The 16090-nt window shown below is 41.7% G+C and overlaps 2 protein-coding genes across 5 annotated transcripts in view; one reads left to right on the top strand and one right to left on the bottom strand.

The window, feature by feature from the left end:
- Nucleotides 1-3669: 3669 nt before the first annotated feature.
- TIMM9 (translocase of inner mitochondrial membrane 9) lies at nucleotides 3670-7796 on the bottom strand (the record flags this gene model as incomplete). Of its 4 annotated transcripts, none has more annotated exons than XM_082000258.1 (3): nucleotides 6920-7796; nucleotides 6475-6570; nucleotides 3670-3717 (listed from the first exon to the last, which is right to left on the bottom strand). In XM_082000258.1, the coding sequence occupies exons 1-3, from the start codon at nucleotides 6956-6958 to the stop codon at nucleotides 3670-3672; spliced, it is 183 nt and encodes a 60-aa protein (XP_081856384.1). In that variant the 5' UTR covers nucleotides 6959-7796. The 4 variants fall into 4 exon arrangements, with proteins under 4 accessions (XP_081856384.1, XP_081856383.1, XP_081856382.1 ...); XM_082000257.1 differs by having other exon boundaries at nucleotides 3670-3720; XM_082000256.1 differs by having other exon boundaries at nucleotides 3670-3735.
- A 4441-nt stretch (nucleotides 7797-12237) lies between these two features.
- The window catches only part of KIAA0586, a gene marked incomplete at both ends in the record, with an annotated part of 77345 nt that continues 73492 nt past the window's right edge, over nucleotides 12238-16090 (top strand). Inside the window, 3 exons of the mRNA XM_082000769.1 lie at nucleotides 12238-12520; nucleotides 14312-14391; nucleotides 15467-15536. Coding sequence (XP_081856895.1) covers nucleotides 12238-12520; nucleotides 14312-14391; nucleotides 15467-15536 — 433 coding nt within the window. The remainder of the gene's footprint in view (nucleotides 12521-14311; nucleotides 14392-15466; nucleotides 15537-16090) is intronic.

Raw genomic sequence — 16090 nt, forward strand, 5'->3', positions numbered from 1 at the left:
TGATGTCCAGGGCAGTCTGGAACAAGGCTGTCATTTGACCCTTCCTGTTGAAATTGTTCTGTTTTCTGCGGGCTGACTAGTAATTGCATGCTTTTCTCCCCTTTTGGTTCAGACGCTCATTTCAGCAGGAAGGAGCTGTGGCCCTGTCTCTGCTGCAGTGAACGGCACCTCGGAATGAGCGTCTGTTCACTAGCCCCGTCTCATCCAGCCAGGTTTTGGCAGGCTGCACTGCTGTTGTCTTCTCTCCACTCCCACTGCCACTCTGGCTAACTTTTTTCACAGCTTTCTCAGTATTCCTTCCTCACCAACACTACATTTTTCACCCTTTGCTCCTCCTTCTTTCAGAATTGGTTCCATTCCTGCACCTAACCTAATATGCCTCATCAAGTTGATCCACCTACTCTCCCCACACCTTATCTTAAATACTGTTGCCTTTTAGTTACGATCCAGAGACTAAGCTGTATTCTCACTTTTATTCTGATTTTGGCTGTGCGTTTCAATATGCCATGTAAACTTGAAGCTATTCAAGAGGAGGGATGGAGAACACTCCGGATTAAGCTGTCATGGAGGTTAGAGTATTCTGCTGGGAGAGAAAACAGGCAGCCTGGCCTGCCTTTGTAGATGTTCCTAGCCTTCACTGTGGATATCTATCCAGGCACTGTAGAAATACCAACTCTTACATTTGCAGTTAAGTATTTTTGAGAATCGGGTGCTGGGAGATCTTGCTCCAGGGAAGGAAGACCAGCTGCAACACTTGGCCAACACATGCTGATAAAACGTGAGAGGTACTGAAACACTTTGTTAACAAAATCTTCCAGGGTGCTATTTGCTAAATAACATGATTTGAGCCAGACATCAGGATATGCTAACTCACCAAGGAAGCAAAGGGAAGTCAAAGCTCAAAGTTAACTGTCCAAGGAAGTTTTCACTGTTGCTTTCTGTACCACCTGGATGACTTAGTTACATGGATGCACTTTATTTCCAAGCTAAAATATATTTGTATCATCTTTCTTCAGTCAGTCACCTGGCTTGGAAGATGTGGAAAGACCACAAACGTTTTTGAGTGAAACAGAGCTAGGATAAAACTGGTTATTCAAAGGAACAAGCCAGTGACTCCATCCTTACCTTTGTGCAGTAGCATTGCAAGCTATTTTCCATTCTAGTTAGCTTTGAAATAGTCATAATTAACAGGCACACCCATAAAATACAGTCACTATAAGCACATTGCTCCTGTGGAAGTCAGAGTTTTTGCCTGGCCAGCTTCATGTCAGGGTAGCAGCTACTATCCCCATGCCTGTATTTCCAGTGACACTTTTTGTCCCACCAATTCATTTTACTGAGCATGAGGAGAGGCAGGGGGATGTGACATCTAATTAGATTTTAAGAATACTGTTACCCAGGGAAAAAACATGGGTTAAGGCAGCTTTAAAACTGGAGTAAAAGGAAACTGGGGAACCTGGAAGTAATTTATTAACTAAGTCCCTCTTACACTTACTTAACCTTTAGTACAGTAAATCTGTCTTAACAAATATTTAAACATAACATCTTCCTACCCCCAAATCCCCAAACACTGAAACATGAGGGAAAACTGTGATTTGTTTGGGGTTTTTATAACACCCTCCACTTCAGCCCCCAAGGAGCTTTGCCCAGAAGACATGAACACCCTCCTGTCCTATCAAATTCTTCAGTCACTTCTCTGAGCAACCGTTCTCTTTCCACACTAAGATACAATGGAAAATGGGATAATTTCAATCATGCATTACTTGCAAATGTTTAACAAAAAGACTGCTTTAGAAAAAAGCCTTAAACCTTTACTATGGATATATTATTTCTAATTGGCCATAACATTTGTGGCCTAATTGTAGCAAAAAATCTAGACATTATTAGCCAGTTACTCCTTTGAAAAAAATGGACTTTGGAGACTTATTGCCTTATTTGGGCTCTTTTTTAGCTTTTACTACTAAGAGTTAGCTCTTAGCCATTTCCAAGGTAACAAGGCTTGGGCTACATAGGAAAGAGCTGTGATATGGCTAGTACAACACACGTAAATGAGACTGCAGGAACATACTTGTTTCTTCCACCTTTGAAAGATGTATGTACAGATTTCTCTGGCGAGCTGGGGCAGCTTTAAGCAGCAGCAAGCAGAGCAGTGTCCAGCGCAAGTGGCAGGTGTACTGTGCTGCAGTCAGGGCCTAGCGATCCACAGCCTGGATGGCTGAGAGTTTGAGTAGTAAAGAAAAAAAAAAAAACACCACCAAACCAGGCAGGAAATAATTCTTTCTGGAAATAAAAAGCAACAGAGAAGGTAACAACAAAAAAGCACGTGGGCAGGCTTCCTGCCATTTTTGTTCCTTATTATTGCCTTTCTACCCAACAACAGAACCTGGCAGCCGACGTGGAATAGCTTTGTTTCAGTTTTCAGTGCTTGAAGTCTCAAAATTGATATGGTAAGCCTGATGTTCAGTTCCTTCTGTTACTATATTTTACTAGTTAGAACCAAAGTAAAATGTGCTTCTTCACCATCATTCTACTGTACTAAATCTGACTGCAGGATTTCAGCTATCGAGATTCTTTCAAAGGACTGGTGTTTTTTCTAAACCAAACCCACAACGTAAGGACAGCTAGCTTCCACAAACTTCGCTCTGTCCTTGTCCAGCAGTGAAAAAGCCATGGTTTTGTGCATACCTTGTACTTCCTGTTGGCGTTCACACAATTAAAGGAGAAAACTGCCAGCAAGCTCCATGCTTGGAGTGCATCGTGCTTGCACCAGGCAAGGAAACTGGGTTTGGAGGACCCCTGGGTTTCCCTGAGGGAAACAAGGAGTGCACAGAACTTGCCCTGGGCACAGGTTCTGCTAATGACACACTGTGTCCCTTGTAAATGAGCTGGTGAAGCATGAGCCAAACATAACCTAAGGATAAGCTGGCAAGAGTATCCCGGCCTAGCAGAGCTCATTAGTTACAGCAGTTGTCTGCCATTTATAACCACCCTTGGCTCGATGCTCTAATCACCACCACCACCCAGCATGCCAGGAGAGTCAGAATGATCATGAGGCTTTGTGAGGGTGGCTCAGCAGAAGTTCTTCCCAAATTAAGAGAAGTAACACATTTACAAATCCCCAACTGCTGAAAGAGAGTTATTAATTCTGTTATCTATCAGCAACTTAAAGCACCAACGAATGAACAGAACTCTGTAGTAGCTGAGGAGGAATGAGACCACAGCAAATAAAACACTGCTCTCAAGTAGTGTCCTAAAAATGTTATCTTTGGAAAGACCATACAATACAAGCATACAGGTCCCATTTATTTTACTTCAATTAAATAAAAAAAAAGTGTATTTCCCATATTACACTTTTTTCATCTGAACCAGTCCTAGTGGAAAGGAAGTATAACCCTCCCACCCTCCTTGAAATTTAAACATACCAGTTTGTGGGCTCTGGAAAAGTTTGTTTCAATGTCACTCCATTGTAGAATGAAAAGGGGCTCAGAAACAGACTCCACTGCCAGTCCACCATGACTAACTTGTTTAACCCTTCATGGTTTCCACTGCCTGAACAGCATCTAGAACTCTCTTCTGCTGGACATACATCCCGACAGTAGAAAATCCAAAGTGTGTTCTTGCCCAGTGAACACTGGCACTGCTTGTAAAGTCTGAACAGAGTGCTCTTGTCTAACGAGGTTGGCCAAGCAGTCCTGCTTTAGCTGCCAGAGCTTCGTTCTGCTGAATGTGGTACTCCTGAAATCTCATGGAGATCCTTTGTGTCATTTTTAAATACTTCTGTAGGCAGTGATCTGAGCAAGTCATCTAAAGGAAGAGGAAAACAGAAGGCTTCAAATGGTAATTAACACACTTCCCCAGACAGGACCCAAAATATAATCATATACAGGGATAAATGATTAGGTGACTACATCTCATAGTCTGTGGTAAGCCTCAAGATGAGGGCCTAATTGTGCACAGCCCCCCAGTGCAGTGGAAAATGTGAAGTTTAGTTTTTGAGGGATGTCTGAAACCTCTTTTAATAATCATCCTCGTATGAAAGTCTTCATGGAAAACATCTCAGATCTAGGAGACATTACCATTTCATCCTTGGGCTCCTCTTGTGAAATTAAAGTATACAAGGCTTTTTATTTTGCAACAAGTACTAAATCTATTAAATTGGTATCTTCTTTTTTAAACTCTCTTTAGAAACACATACTATTTTTGACAGCCAAATATTGTCTACTGTGTGCTAGCTTAGTTGAACCTTTTTTTGACCTTATTCCTATTACCTCTATCAGTCGTCTTCTGCTTGCTTGGTTAACCTTCACAAAAGCAACCAGAGTACCCTCTGAATTTCCATCAGTCAGCTGGACAGGGAAATAAATACCAGGGCCTATTCCACCAATGGTATTTTTTAAATTTAGAGGTTTCTTTTTTTCTTTCTTTAGGTGTAGAGAAAGAGTTATGAGATTATTTCTTAACAACAGTTCTACCAATTGGATATTCTGTATGATGGTTCTAAACCTTGCTGTCACTGTAAAAGTTAACAAATTTGGATAGAAAGGAAAGATGACCACTTTGCATGATTACTAGAAAACCAGAAATTGCTTTGATCCTGCTCAGTATAAAGGGATGTGAAAAGCAGAGAGGCTGAGAATGAAGAAGACAAAAAAGCCATGCAGCTGTGCACAGCACCCACCACTCACTCTCTCCTCGACCTGGCAACAGCTACAGCAAAACCTGTTAAGCAGGAGTTAAGTCTGACTCAGAAACAAATTCTGGAACTATCCCAAGCCACTTCTCCCAGAGGGCGTGGTATTTGTGATATGGTGCCCGGGGAAGTCTTGACTTGCAGTGCAGACTTGCTGTAGCGAAAGAGGTCAGAAGCTGTTTTTTCAAATGTAGAATCTTAAGGGAGATTCATGGAGGTATTAATCTTAATTATTTAATAAGAAACTACAACTTTAAATAGGAACATAGGAATTTCCATACTGGATCAGACCAATGTCCTGTTTCCAGCAGGAGCAAGAGCTAGATGCTCTGCAAGAAACCCTGTAATGGATAATTATGGACAAAACTTCCCATAAGAAAGTTTCTTCCTAACTTCCATCATTAACAGATGGCTCCTGTACTGCCGGACACGGCCCCTTTGCAGATCACAGAAGCAAAAATAAAGCGGATCAGAATCTAAGAATATTTTTTGTATTGATTCAACCCCAATGAGCATTCTTTGGTTTTGGATCTCAGGTCTTTAATGAAAGACTATATGAACCGTTATTTTAAAAGAAATTCTAGTAACACTTCGGGTAGCAGAAGAAAGAAGTATAATCCTCTGCTGGAAATCTGACTTCTGTCAGTTCTGTTAACTGACACTCCTTGTATTGCTCAAGCAATTCAAAATGAGTTGGCAAAAGACAGTAACAAGACCTTACCCAGAATAATTCTGACCTCCTGTGGTCAACAAAAATTCCGCTAGAGCAGATGCAGAGAAGACCAGGGAAACAAGGAATCTGCCTTGGGAAGCTAAGAGAGCTTTATTTTAGCGCAGCAAAACAAAAGATGAAAGGAGTCATGATTTTTGCCTGCGCTGAGGAGTTAAACTCCAAGGAGGCAGAAAATGCTCAAAAACAATGGTTAGTTTAAGACTTTAGGGTTTGGGTTTTTTATCCCTGCCAGCAGAGTCAAGCAAAGGTTATTAAGGCTTTTAACCAAAAAAATTATGAGATTCTGAAACTGCCTCTCAGCAGGAGAGGAGAGGCAAAAAACATGCAAATAATCTTATTGAGAGCTTAATCTTTTTTGCAGATGACTATGTGATGGAGCGCCCTGCAATGCAGAGAAGTGGATTTAACAGCCAGAGCTTTGGAGGCCTATGTTTCTATGACTCACTACAATGCAGGGAATGTGGGTAGGTAAACAAGTGTTTCAGCAGGATTCTACCTTCAAAGAACGAGATGCAGGCTGTAGGTGGGCAACTTCCATGTCCATAAAAATACCACCCATCAGAAGTTGAGACACAAGAACCTCCATGGATAGCTCAGAGAATGAAATGCACAGAATTGCAATAAGCAGCCAATACTCACAGCGAGATCGGGGAGATTCCCTCTGTGTGTACACACTGAAAAGACAACAATGACAAAACCTCAAGAGGCCCTAGCCTGCAGTTTGTTTGGTGATTTAACACATCAAAAGCACTTGGCTTTGGTTGGTTGGTTTCTTTTTGTAAACAGACTGTTAGGGTGCAAAAAAGTATTTATCATCATCTTTGGACATACTTAGAGAAGCAAAACTACAGACAAGCTATTTCCCTTCCTTCCACTAACTCACTTTCTTTCTCACTGGGAAGCTACATGACAGACAGCTATTTTCCACTGAAGACTGCTAATAGCTTTTTAGCTAGTTGAGAGATCAAAACTTTAAGCTGCTTCTGAAATTTGAATGCTACACAGCAACTCTACCAGAGGGTCATCAAAAGCATAGGAAACATTTACCTACCTCTTCTGGTTTAACCTCTCTGCTAGTGAAATCCTTTATGCAATCCAGGAAGCAGTTCTCTGTAAGTTTATTGTACGTTCCAAGAAACTCCTTGAACTAGAAATAAAAATTGGACAATGAGTATTAAAAAAAAAAAAAAAATCAACATCAATTTCTTATACACAGCTGCATGGGCCATCTGGTGACACTAACATTTAAAGGAAAAGTCACTACAAAAATTTACTGGCGGTCACAGGATTTCAGCACCAAATGCTGCTAGTACTCAAATCAGACACTATACTGTGTCTTAATGGTCAAATGTTTAAATTTTGGTTGCTACAGAACTAGTCTTAACTCAGATGATAACTTAAACTTTTTGTCCTTCTCCATGCCCTACACCTTTTACTTTACATGAAAAAGTAATACAAGGTCTTCAAAGCCACCACTCATGAATACGGCATCTTACCTGCTTGATCTGATCCGATTCCGATATTTGTCCAGCCATATTCTACCACCTGTGATTCACTCACCTATTCTGAAGATAAGAGTAGAGTTTCACACAAAAAGCATACATATGAACTGCAGCGTTTTACAACAGAATGGAATTTCATACATCCTCAAAGTGCGTTTAAATGCAACTTTGCCAGCAAACTTTCGAGTCATCCACTTGAAGGAAAGTTACCTATTTGAAATGTATTCAGTTAAAAGAACATCCAAGATAATTCCAGGTATAAAACCTTCCCAGACCCACCTGTTAACTGCTGTCCTTTAAACACTTTTTAAGCATTTCAAATGGATAAACTGACTTTAAAAAAAAAAAAAAAAAGGTATTTTATGAACGCTTTCAAACTCACAAAGTAAAACTAGGGCAGGATTGGGGTGAGAAGCAAGCAATAATATTTTCTAGCCTTATAGTTTCAGTGACTTTAGATGACATCTGTAAAAAACAGTATGGAAAAGAGGCAAGCATGAAATGGTAGCCACTCTGAATAGAGGGAGCATAAGCCAGCCAGCTTGCACCAGAGAAGCAGATGCCTGGTTTCTATGTAGCTGCATTCTCACCAAACACTTAAACTAGAGCAAATGTTCTGGTCATTGAATGTAGTGAATTAAATGCAGGAACACATGGAAGAATGAGAATGGCCTTGGAAGTGAAGCAGACAAAGCAAAAGGGAAGAATGAACAGCCATGGATCCAAGAATTTAAGCAAGCATCCTCAAAGACTCACATTCCTAATCCAACACAGGAAACAAGTTAAGACTTGAAAGCATCCCTGCGGGTTTCCTAGAAGGATACTGAAAGCTAGTCTTCCTTTTCCCTTAATTTACATATTATCTAAGACCTATCCCAGGTAATAATGCAAGCTAATATTACACATTGACAAGAACAAGATCCTTCATTTTAATTCACATCAACTTGTGGAAGAAAAATTAGCACTGAAGTGTAATCACTTTGTGAAAAAAGTTCATTTAGCCCTTTATCAAGGGCTACTTATAATTAACCTTGTATTATGCTCTGCCAAGTTTTGAGCAAGACATGTTTTAGAAAGCTTAAAATATTCCAGTCTTTCGGCAGGGGGAAGGGCGACGGTAAGCAAGCCTTCTGAACAAGAAAAAAAAGACAGAAATAATTATTTCTACAACAGAACAAAAACTAAGCAACTAAAAATAGCACTATAGAGCTCTCGCAAGCATGGACTCTCCCTACACTCCCTCCCAGCAGCAGAGTAATTGTAACATCTGCCTCTTAACATTACATTTTATCACTGAACAGGAAGTAAATTCAGGGATTGGAGGTAAAGAGGACACACGATACTTGGCTTTAAGATGCATACTCCCACAACCAAGGAAATCCTTGTGGGTAGATAGGTCACACAGGTTATTCTTAAGGAGAACCTACAGGATATGGTCGCTCAGAAGAAACAAGGCATTACTCAGGTTAATGTAAAGCTCTAACTTGTTTTAGGAGAGGCAGACGTGACTATCATCTGGGCCAACAACTAGTGAAAATGGATAGCAACGCCTCTCTCATTTCTCAGCCTTAGAAGAAAAATCAGTGACACTTCTATGAAGTCAGTTTAAGATTATTAAACAAGAGAGTTAAACGCCACAGAGATCAGAAAAGACTTTTGTCCTTTCCCAAGCACAGAAAGCTAAAAGCTTCAACTGTCAGTGCTGTTTTCTCACACTCACTATTGCTTCATTGTGCTTGTTTATAACTAGCCTGATCTTTTGGTCTTCTCTGACTAGTTTGGCAAGCTTATTACAGCTTTACTGAACTGCAGTTCCACAAAGCCTTTACACTTGCACTGAGCAAGTGTATACACACAATGGCACTATCTGATTTTAAGTGTCTGAAGCACTTGTCCCTCTGCAGGTATTTTACACTTTCAACACAGCAGGCAATGAAATTACATGGCTCTACTGCACCTCTTCAGTAGCTATAAATTACAGGCAGTCGCCTTAACATCTAAAAATGCGCTCCCTGAACATTCCCCAAAATGTGCATATCTGCATATCGCTTTATTCTTAAAGTATCTTAAATGTATCATTTCAAGTTTTCTCGTTTGTCCCCTTTCCCTCCAGCCTGTGAAACAAGAAAAAAAAAAAAAACAAACAGGTGATGAAAGAACCCATAATAGGGCTTGGCACATCAACTAACACACCTTAGTGTTAGCTGAGTCGATAACAGCTTCTTATGTAGCTGCTCACACAACTCCAGCACGCTTCAGGTTTAAGCCTATGCGGCCTGGACTACTTTCCTCTGGGCTTAACGTGATTTGGAAATTCAGCATTGCACTTTTAAACATGTTGTCACACTGAAGGAAGCAGGTATCTCTGAATAAACCTCTGCAACAGGGCTACATGGTCTGGATGTGCTGGTTCTCCATGAAACCAGCAACAGATGGGAAGTCTCCCTTCTTGAATGGCCCTGGAGCTCTTCCAAATATGTTTTGATTTTCTAAAGAGACATTCTTTTAAGATAAGCCTCTATGAGCAAAATTAGCAGTTAAGGATAACTTGAGGTTTTGATTTTTCATAGTTAAGGCATAATGGGTTTTCCATTCTCCTTCTAGAGTTAATAAAGGCTTTAGCCTATTCAAACCTATTCTCTGTGCAAGATCCAACCTAGCTGCCAGCGCTGTTTTAGAATCTGGAAACTGCTTCTAATATTTCCTTCTGCTGCAGCTGCCACTCCCATTGCCATGGAAACACAGAATCACTACAGCACGACAGCTTTTTAAAAAAAGTTAAAGTTCATTTATTAAATAAAAACAGTGATTAGGTTAAGGACTCCTAGCTAACCTGGGTCAATCATCTATCCGTTTCCACAGCAGGAGGAACAAAAGCCAGAACTATGGAGGTCAGAACTCTTCTAAAATTCCTTATGTGTGGGAATACAGCTTCCCCAGCTGTATCTCCACACCTTCCAAAGCAGAGGGCTTCATGAATGTAACTTCTAAGCACTAATAACTGGAGCAGAGGTTTTGATTATTATTACTGTACTGCTGTGTGGCTGGAAAGCCTGCCTCCATTTAACAGCCTGGAGTTCTTACAGGTGAAACATGCACTGTAAACTACAGCAGGGAAGTTTTTGGGTTTTTTCAACATTAGTGTCTGTTACCTAATCTTGAGTCAACAGTATCCTTTCCCATGGAAACTAAACAAGCCCTGTGTTTTGGGGGTTTTTTCAACCTTTTTGCAAGGAGTTACATTTTATTGGGGGAGGGGTCTGTTGAGAGACACACACTTGTTATCCTGATAACAATCTGATTAGGTATAGGTATGACCTACTCTATACAGACAAGGCTGCAATTATTTTTTTTGTAAACCTTCACTTCCAATTGTACACACAGAACACCATGCAAAAGTGTTACTTAGGGACAAAGAAGAATAAAAATATGAAGTCAAAGAAACGTGTCATGATAAAGCACCCACAGCTTGTAGAGGAAGTGTTTTTTTTATAGTTGGGAATTACTAGGCTAGAACTTGATTGACATCAGATTAAACAAAACTCATAGATTTAAAGAGCTCTTTTACTGAATCTAATCAAACTAGAAATACCTACGAAACCAGCAGGCTGCTAAAATAATGACATAAAATTCAGGGCAAGAGGCAATTTAACACTGAACTCCCAGTGTGGTGTGCCTGAGCAACCCTCTGTCCTGCACCGGCCCAGCGAGGCAGCAGTGATAGCCTCCCGCCGGGAAGGCAGAGCCCAGCTCTCCCCCATCCCGCAGCAGGTCCAGCTGCTCTACTTCAGACAGGGTGCTTGCAATGTAGTTACATAAAGGTTTTCTTCTCGCTCTGCACACAATGGTCAGCCTTCAGAGGCTCATAACGAGATGAGAAAAGGACTGGTCAGAAGGTGCCTGGATAATAAAATGTACCTGGTGCACAGGTTGTTATAATTCATGATCTCGTGGCCATGGGCTAGACCCTGCTCTGAAGAAAAAAGGGTCAATGGTAGAAAAGGTCTCCTAACACCGAAGGTGTGTTAACATAGCAAGTCTGAAATTGGGCACCCCAAAAGCCTCTTTGAACAAACTGAACACACACGAGGGCATCTGTCCTGGGAGAAAATACATCTTTTTCCCTAAGCAGTCTCCTGTTTGAATTAGATTAGGCCTAGCTGATAGTTTTGTCCCAATAAAATCAAAATCCGAGCTAGAGATAAAATAATTTCACCTTGATTTTGTATCTAGGGTTGGTTTGGTTTTGTTTTTTTTTTATTACTACATCCTTCAAGTTATTGCTTTCAAGGGCACCTTGAGTTTCTCTGCCCATACAGCCACTCTCCAAGCCAAGCCCCCGCCCAACAGGCCCAGCGCCGCGGGCCGGTGCGGGTATCCGAGCGCGGCCCTTTCCCTCCATCCCAGCCGGGAAAATAAGCCCCGGCAGTAGGAAAATGCCAGAAAAAAGACGGGTTTTTCTTCACCCACAGGACCTTTTTCGCCCCTCCTGCCCTACCTCCCCGTCGAGCACAGCACAGCACTGCCAGTCCCCGTAACGGCCTCACCTGACGGCTGGCCCCGGCCTGCCGCCCTCGCAACCCACGTCCCGCAACGCTGAACGCGGCACCAGCCTCCCGGCCGCCCCGGGCCGGGACTGCGGGGCTGACAGGAGGCCCCGCCGCCTCAGGAAGGGGCTGCACTGTCCTCCCCGCATGCCGGTAGGGCCGGGCTGCTCGGTCCCTCCCGCCTGCCCGGAGTAGCCCCCTCGGGAGCACCGCCGCCCGCGCGCGCACTCACCCGCACCGCCACGAGCCCGCACCGCGCGGGAGGGGGAAGCCCGGCCGCAGCAGATCTCCCAGCCCCGCCAATTCACCACGTACGAATCGAATCAGCGAGCGCGGACTTACCGACAGCTTTACTCTCTCCCTGAAGCGCAGCGCTCTTCTTTGCTCCCCTCGCTGCCCTACCGGAAGCGGGAGGCCCTCAGGAGCAGGTTTCTTTCCGGACACTATTGAGCAGAGGACCCCGCGCAGGCGTGAGGAGGCGCAGGCGGGTGCTGTTCCCATGGCAGCGGGCGCTTCCGCTGCGGGCGGCGGGAAGCGGGCCGTGCGGCGGCGGGGTTCTGTCCGTCGGGCCGCTGGGGAGGGCAGACGTACCCGGGACGCGGCTCCGTTCCGCAGAGCCTTCAGGCCGCTTTCCCTGCGCAGGGACAGGCGGCGGCGGCAGCGCAGCGGCGGCAGCAGCTGCCGTAGCGCCCGGCCCGCAGGGACGGCCTCCTTGTCAGGGCGCTGCTTTTGGACTCTTTTCCAGAGCTGCGTGATGAGATCTTCATGGAAGCGCAAAGCAACTCCAGCCTCAGCCAGGACTCCCTGGCCAGTCTCACGGCGGGCGACGTGCTCATTCAGTCCACTGGTGTCCACAGGGAGAAGTCCTTTGAAGCGGTGACAGAAGCTGGTGGCCGCATCAAAAAAGTGACGATCGCTGTCAAGAAGCTTCGTGAAGCTGATGCGGCTTTGGCTGGAGACGGAATACCCCGCGTTCCTCCAGCCTTATTAGCAAACAGGGCTCCGTATGGGGGAATAACCCACGGCACCCCTCGCAGCGTGGCACCGGGTGCGTGATTTACCGTGGGTGGGTGTATGTTCAGCTTAGGTTTGAGGTAAAATCGTTGTATTGTGCTTTCAGTCATGTAGTAGTTTTATAACTGAGGAATTTTTTTATTCTGGTACTGCAAATATCAGCACTCTTTCAAAAGATGTGTTTGTTTGTTTGTTTTCCCAGACTTTGTTCCACACACAAAAAGCGAGTTGTGCAGGCTGAGGTGGTTAGTCAGAGCTCCATTAGTAGAACTGCAGTCTTGGGTCCAGATTCCTAATCCAATTAGTCAATTATAAGCTTTATCAGAAAAGTCATGAGTTTCGTCATCATGACACTTCACAACTAGATTAGTCAGGAAGGTTTTAGGCAGCATCAGACGATGAGATAGTGTATGCATGTAGGGACCTAAAGAAGACAGTTAAGAAGATAGGGGCCTTTCCAGTCTGTCATGGTTTTTAATGCAATTTGTAGCTCATATTTTGGACACCATATATCTCTTTAACTTTATGCCCAAAGTGTAGTCAGCAAGCAAATCTGTGCCTCAACAAGATAATGCTCCTGCCAACAGTCAACTCTGAGTAGTCCCAATATTTTGGCCTCCTTTGTGTATTCATGGAATTTTTTGAATTATTTTGTGGTTTTGTACTGGAAGAGCTATCAAAAGTCTTTTAAACACTTTTCCTCTTTCTCTGTTTCTTTAAAGATGGATTTTCCTGGAGAGCTTGAGCTAGTAGATGTTCAAGCTATAGCTGTACAAGCTTGCCTAAAAAAGTGTTTACTGGACACTTGAAAGGTAATAAATATTAAATGTTGGAAGTAGGCATTCTGAGTAAGTCATTCAGCTCCAGTCTTTTTTATTTGCAGAATTTTTGCAGGTTTTATTGAACAATATGAGTTTTAGAGCTGTTTAGTTAGAAACTAATCAAAAAAACTATTATGAAAAAACAAGCTTCCCTGCTAACTACCATAACTTTAATTTTTATGTGTTACAATTGTTTTTCTTCCCTTGTAGTCTTGGAAAGCAAACAAACAAACCTTCTACTCCTAAACCCCACCTGCTTGACACAAACAACATACACTGGTCCACTGCCTGTAAAATGAAGCTTGCATAGATGAGTAAACAAAATGAAAAAAACCACAATTGCATCCTTTTCTGTAACTTTTAAAAAAGGCTATTAAGTAAATAATTTTAAGTCCTTTTTAATAGAATGAGACTGTAGTGATGTACCACGTACTCTTCAAATTCAAAACTGATACAATCCGTGCTACTTACCTAGTCAGAATATTCATTTTGTTTCTTTAAAATGTATTACAGTCTTCGGAGTCTGGGGAGGGGATTTTAGTCTTTTGGGGGTCAGCGTTCAAACAGCTTCAAAATATGTAATTTTTGTAGTGTTAGGAAGACATTAGTCTCTGACATAATGAAAATGTGTACTGTACTCAGTGTCCTTCTGTAAGATATGTTGTCATATAATTATAATTGTCTCTCTAGACAATTATAACTTTCTATATTCCTATCATCTTTAGACTGGAATTTGAACTAGACATTGTCGATTTTTCAGCTGCTCTGTTTTTCAGAGACTTCTTCATATCTTATAAAACAAGTCTATAATCCAGGCTCACATAATTCATTAATGTTTCTAAGCTTCAGCTTGATGGCTGTTGCCATCTGTGTTACAAAAGTTGTTATGTTTAGGTATTCAAAGATACAGGCAGAGGGAAGATTGAGATTTGGGTTAGTCAAAGTGTACTGAAAATGCATAACAAATCATTATGATGACAGCAAACTTGTTTTTTTTTTTTTAGGAGTCCCAAGTACTAAAGGATGTCCAGAACATCTGCTTTCAGTAGAACATTCTACAGAGCCCATGTTTTTATCACAAATGGTAAGAACAGTTACTGTTGCTTCCTGTGATTGCAGACTAAGAAAACAGCATTTTTCTCAAAAAGTTGTAGCTTCTGTAAAAGCATAGCAAATCTTAGGCTCAGCTTCTGCACAATAACTGCAGCTGCTTTCCTCTTTGAGTTGCTGCTAATGCGATATTAATGATGAAGTGTTTGGAGGGACTTTGTTTATCTGTTGCATAGTAGATACCAAGGTATGTTTTCAACTTTTAGTGTAATTCTTCTGTTGAAAAGGTGGTTATACATGGCACATATTCCTTAGAAAAACCTAAAACATCTTGTAGATTTTTTTTTTTGTCTTCATATCATAGACAATGAAAGGGACATCAGTCTATATGGAACTCTTTAATACTTACAATTAAAAGGCTTATTTCCTTTTGATTTGCTTGTTGTACATTACATACAGTAGAGACTTGTCTCTACGGCATCCATAATGTGATGAGCATGCATGAGGATAAAATTAACCAATGCTGTGAAAGGATTGCAGCAAAGTCTCTGCATGGCTCAAAGTAGACCTAGTGAGCTGAACAGAAGTCTCAAATGGACAGTGGAGTAAATAAGGTTAAGTAAGAGATTTTTACCTTCCTGACTTGCCTTTATGACTCCTCCTAGGCTTTGATTATTCATGGATTCCACTTAAGAAAATTCAGATCTTTCCTTTCAGTTCTACAGTATTACATGTGCTTAATTGTGTGTGTATGGGTAATCCTGAATTGTTTGAGATTAGCAACTTGTATAAACTTAAACCTATGTAGTTTCACTCCTACTTCTTTGGCCACAAATGAGGAGAATATGCTTAATCAGCACTTAGAATACATAATTTTAATTTGAATTCTGTTTCTAGGTTTTTTTGTCCCTAAAATATCATGTGACTTCTTGACTACAAAGTCCAGATGATTCTGCACTAGAGGTCTTAGCATGTTTTGTTCCAAGACCTTGTGTTAGTGTGTGAAGATGGTGACATTTGCATATTCAGCAATTCCATCTGCTGCTAAAATTTTGGCCACTGATACCAGAGGCTTTGATGTATGCTTTTCTGCTCTTCTTGTTCTGAAGGATTATCCTAGAGAAGCTGCAGTACAAGAAGATCCTTCACTGCTGCTGGAAAATAGCAGAAGACCTAAAGGTAAGACACATTGATGTACTGCTACAACCCTTGTTTTTGTAACAAAAATGATTAATTAGAGGAAAAGGGAGTTTTAATTTTATCTTAGATATTTTTCTTCAACACAGAAATTTTTCAGTGAAAATACTCAAATATTTCTTTGCTAAAAAATGATAATTGTAATTTATGTTCTTAAACTTTGCAAACTTTACTTCAGTCTTGCTGGCATTACACTGACTTATGTAGCTCTTGTGATAAACTGAGAAGGACTTGTACCAGTGCACCAGAATGTGGAGATTCCTTTTGCTAGTTGAGCTCTTCATGTCTCTGAATAGAGAATTTTGAGTCCGGGGCCTCGTTTGGATGCATTTTCCCATTGTGTGTTATTGTATATTGTAATATGCATATTTTTCTGGAAGCAACTCGTACTGTAAAAAGTATATTTTTAATCCTTAAGAATCAAAGAAATCCCATTGGCAGTGTCTTTAACTTCTGAATCTGCCAGTCAGTTTCAATCAGATTTGGGGAAGTGAAGGCTTTTTAAAGAAAATACACTTCTGCAGGTTTCTTGGATA

The sequence above is a fragment of the Phaethon aethereus genome (genome assembly GCF_964289735.1).
Source record: "Phaethon aethereus genome assembly, chromosome: 5".
Taxonomy (NCBI): domain Eukaryota; kingdom Metazoa; phylum Chordata; class Aves; order Phaethontiformes; family Phaethontidae; genus Phaethon; species Phaethon aethereus.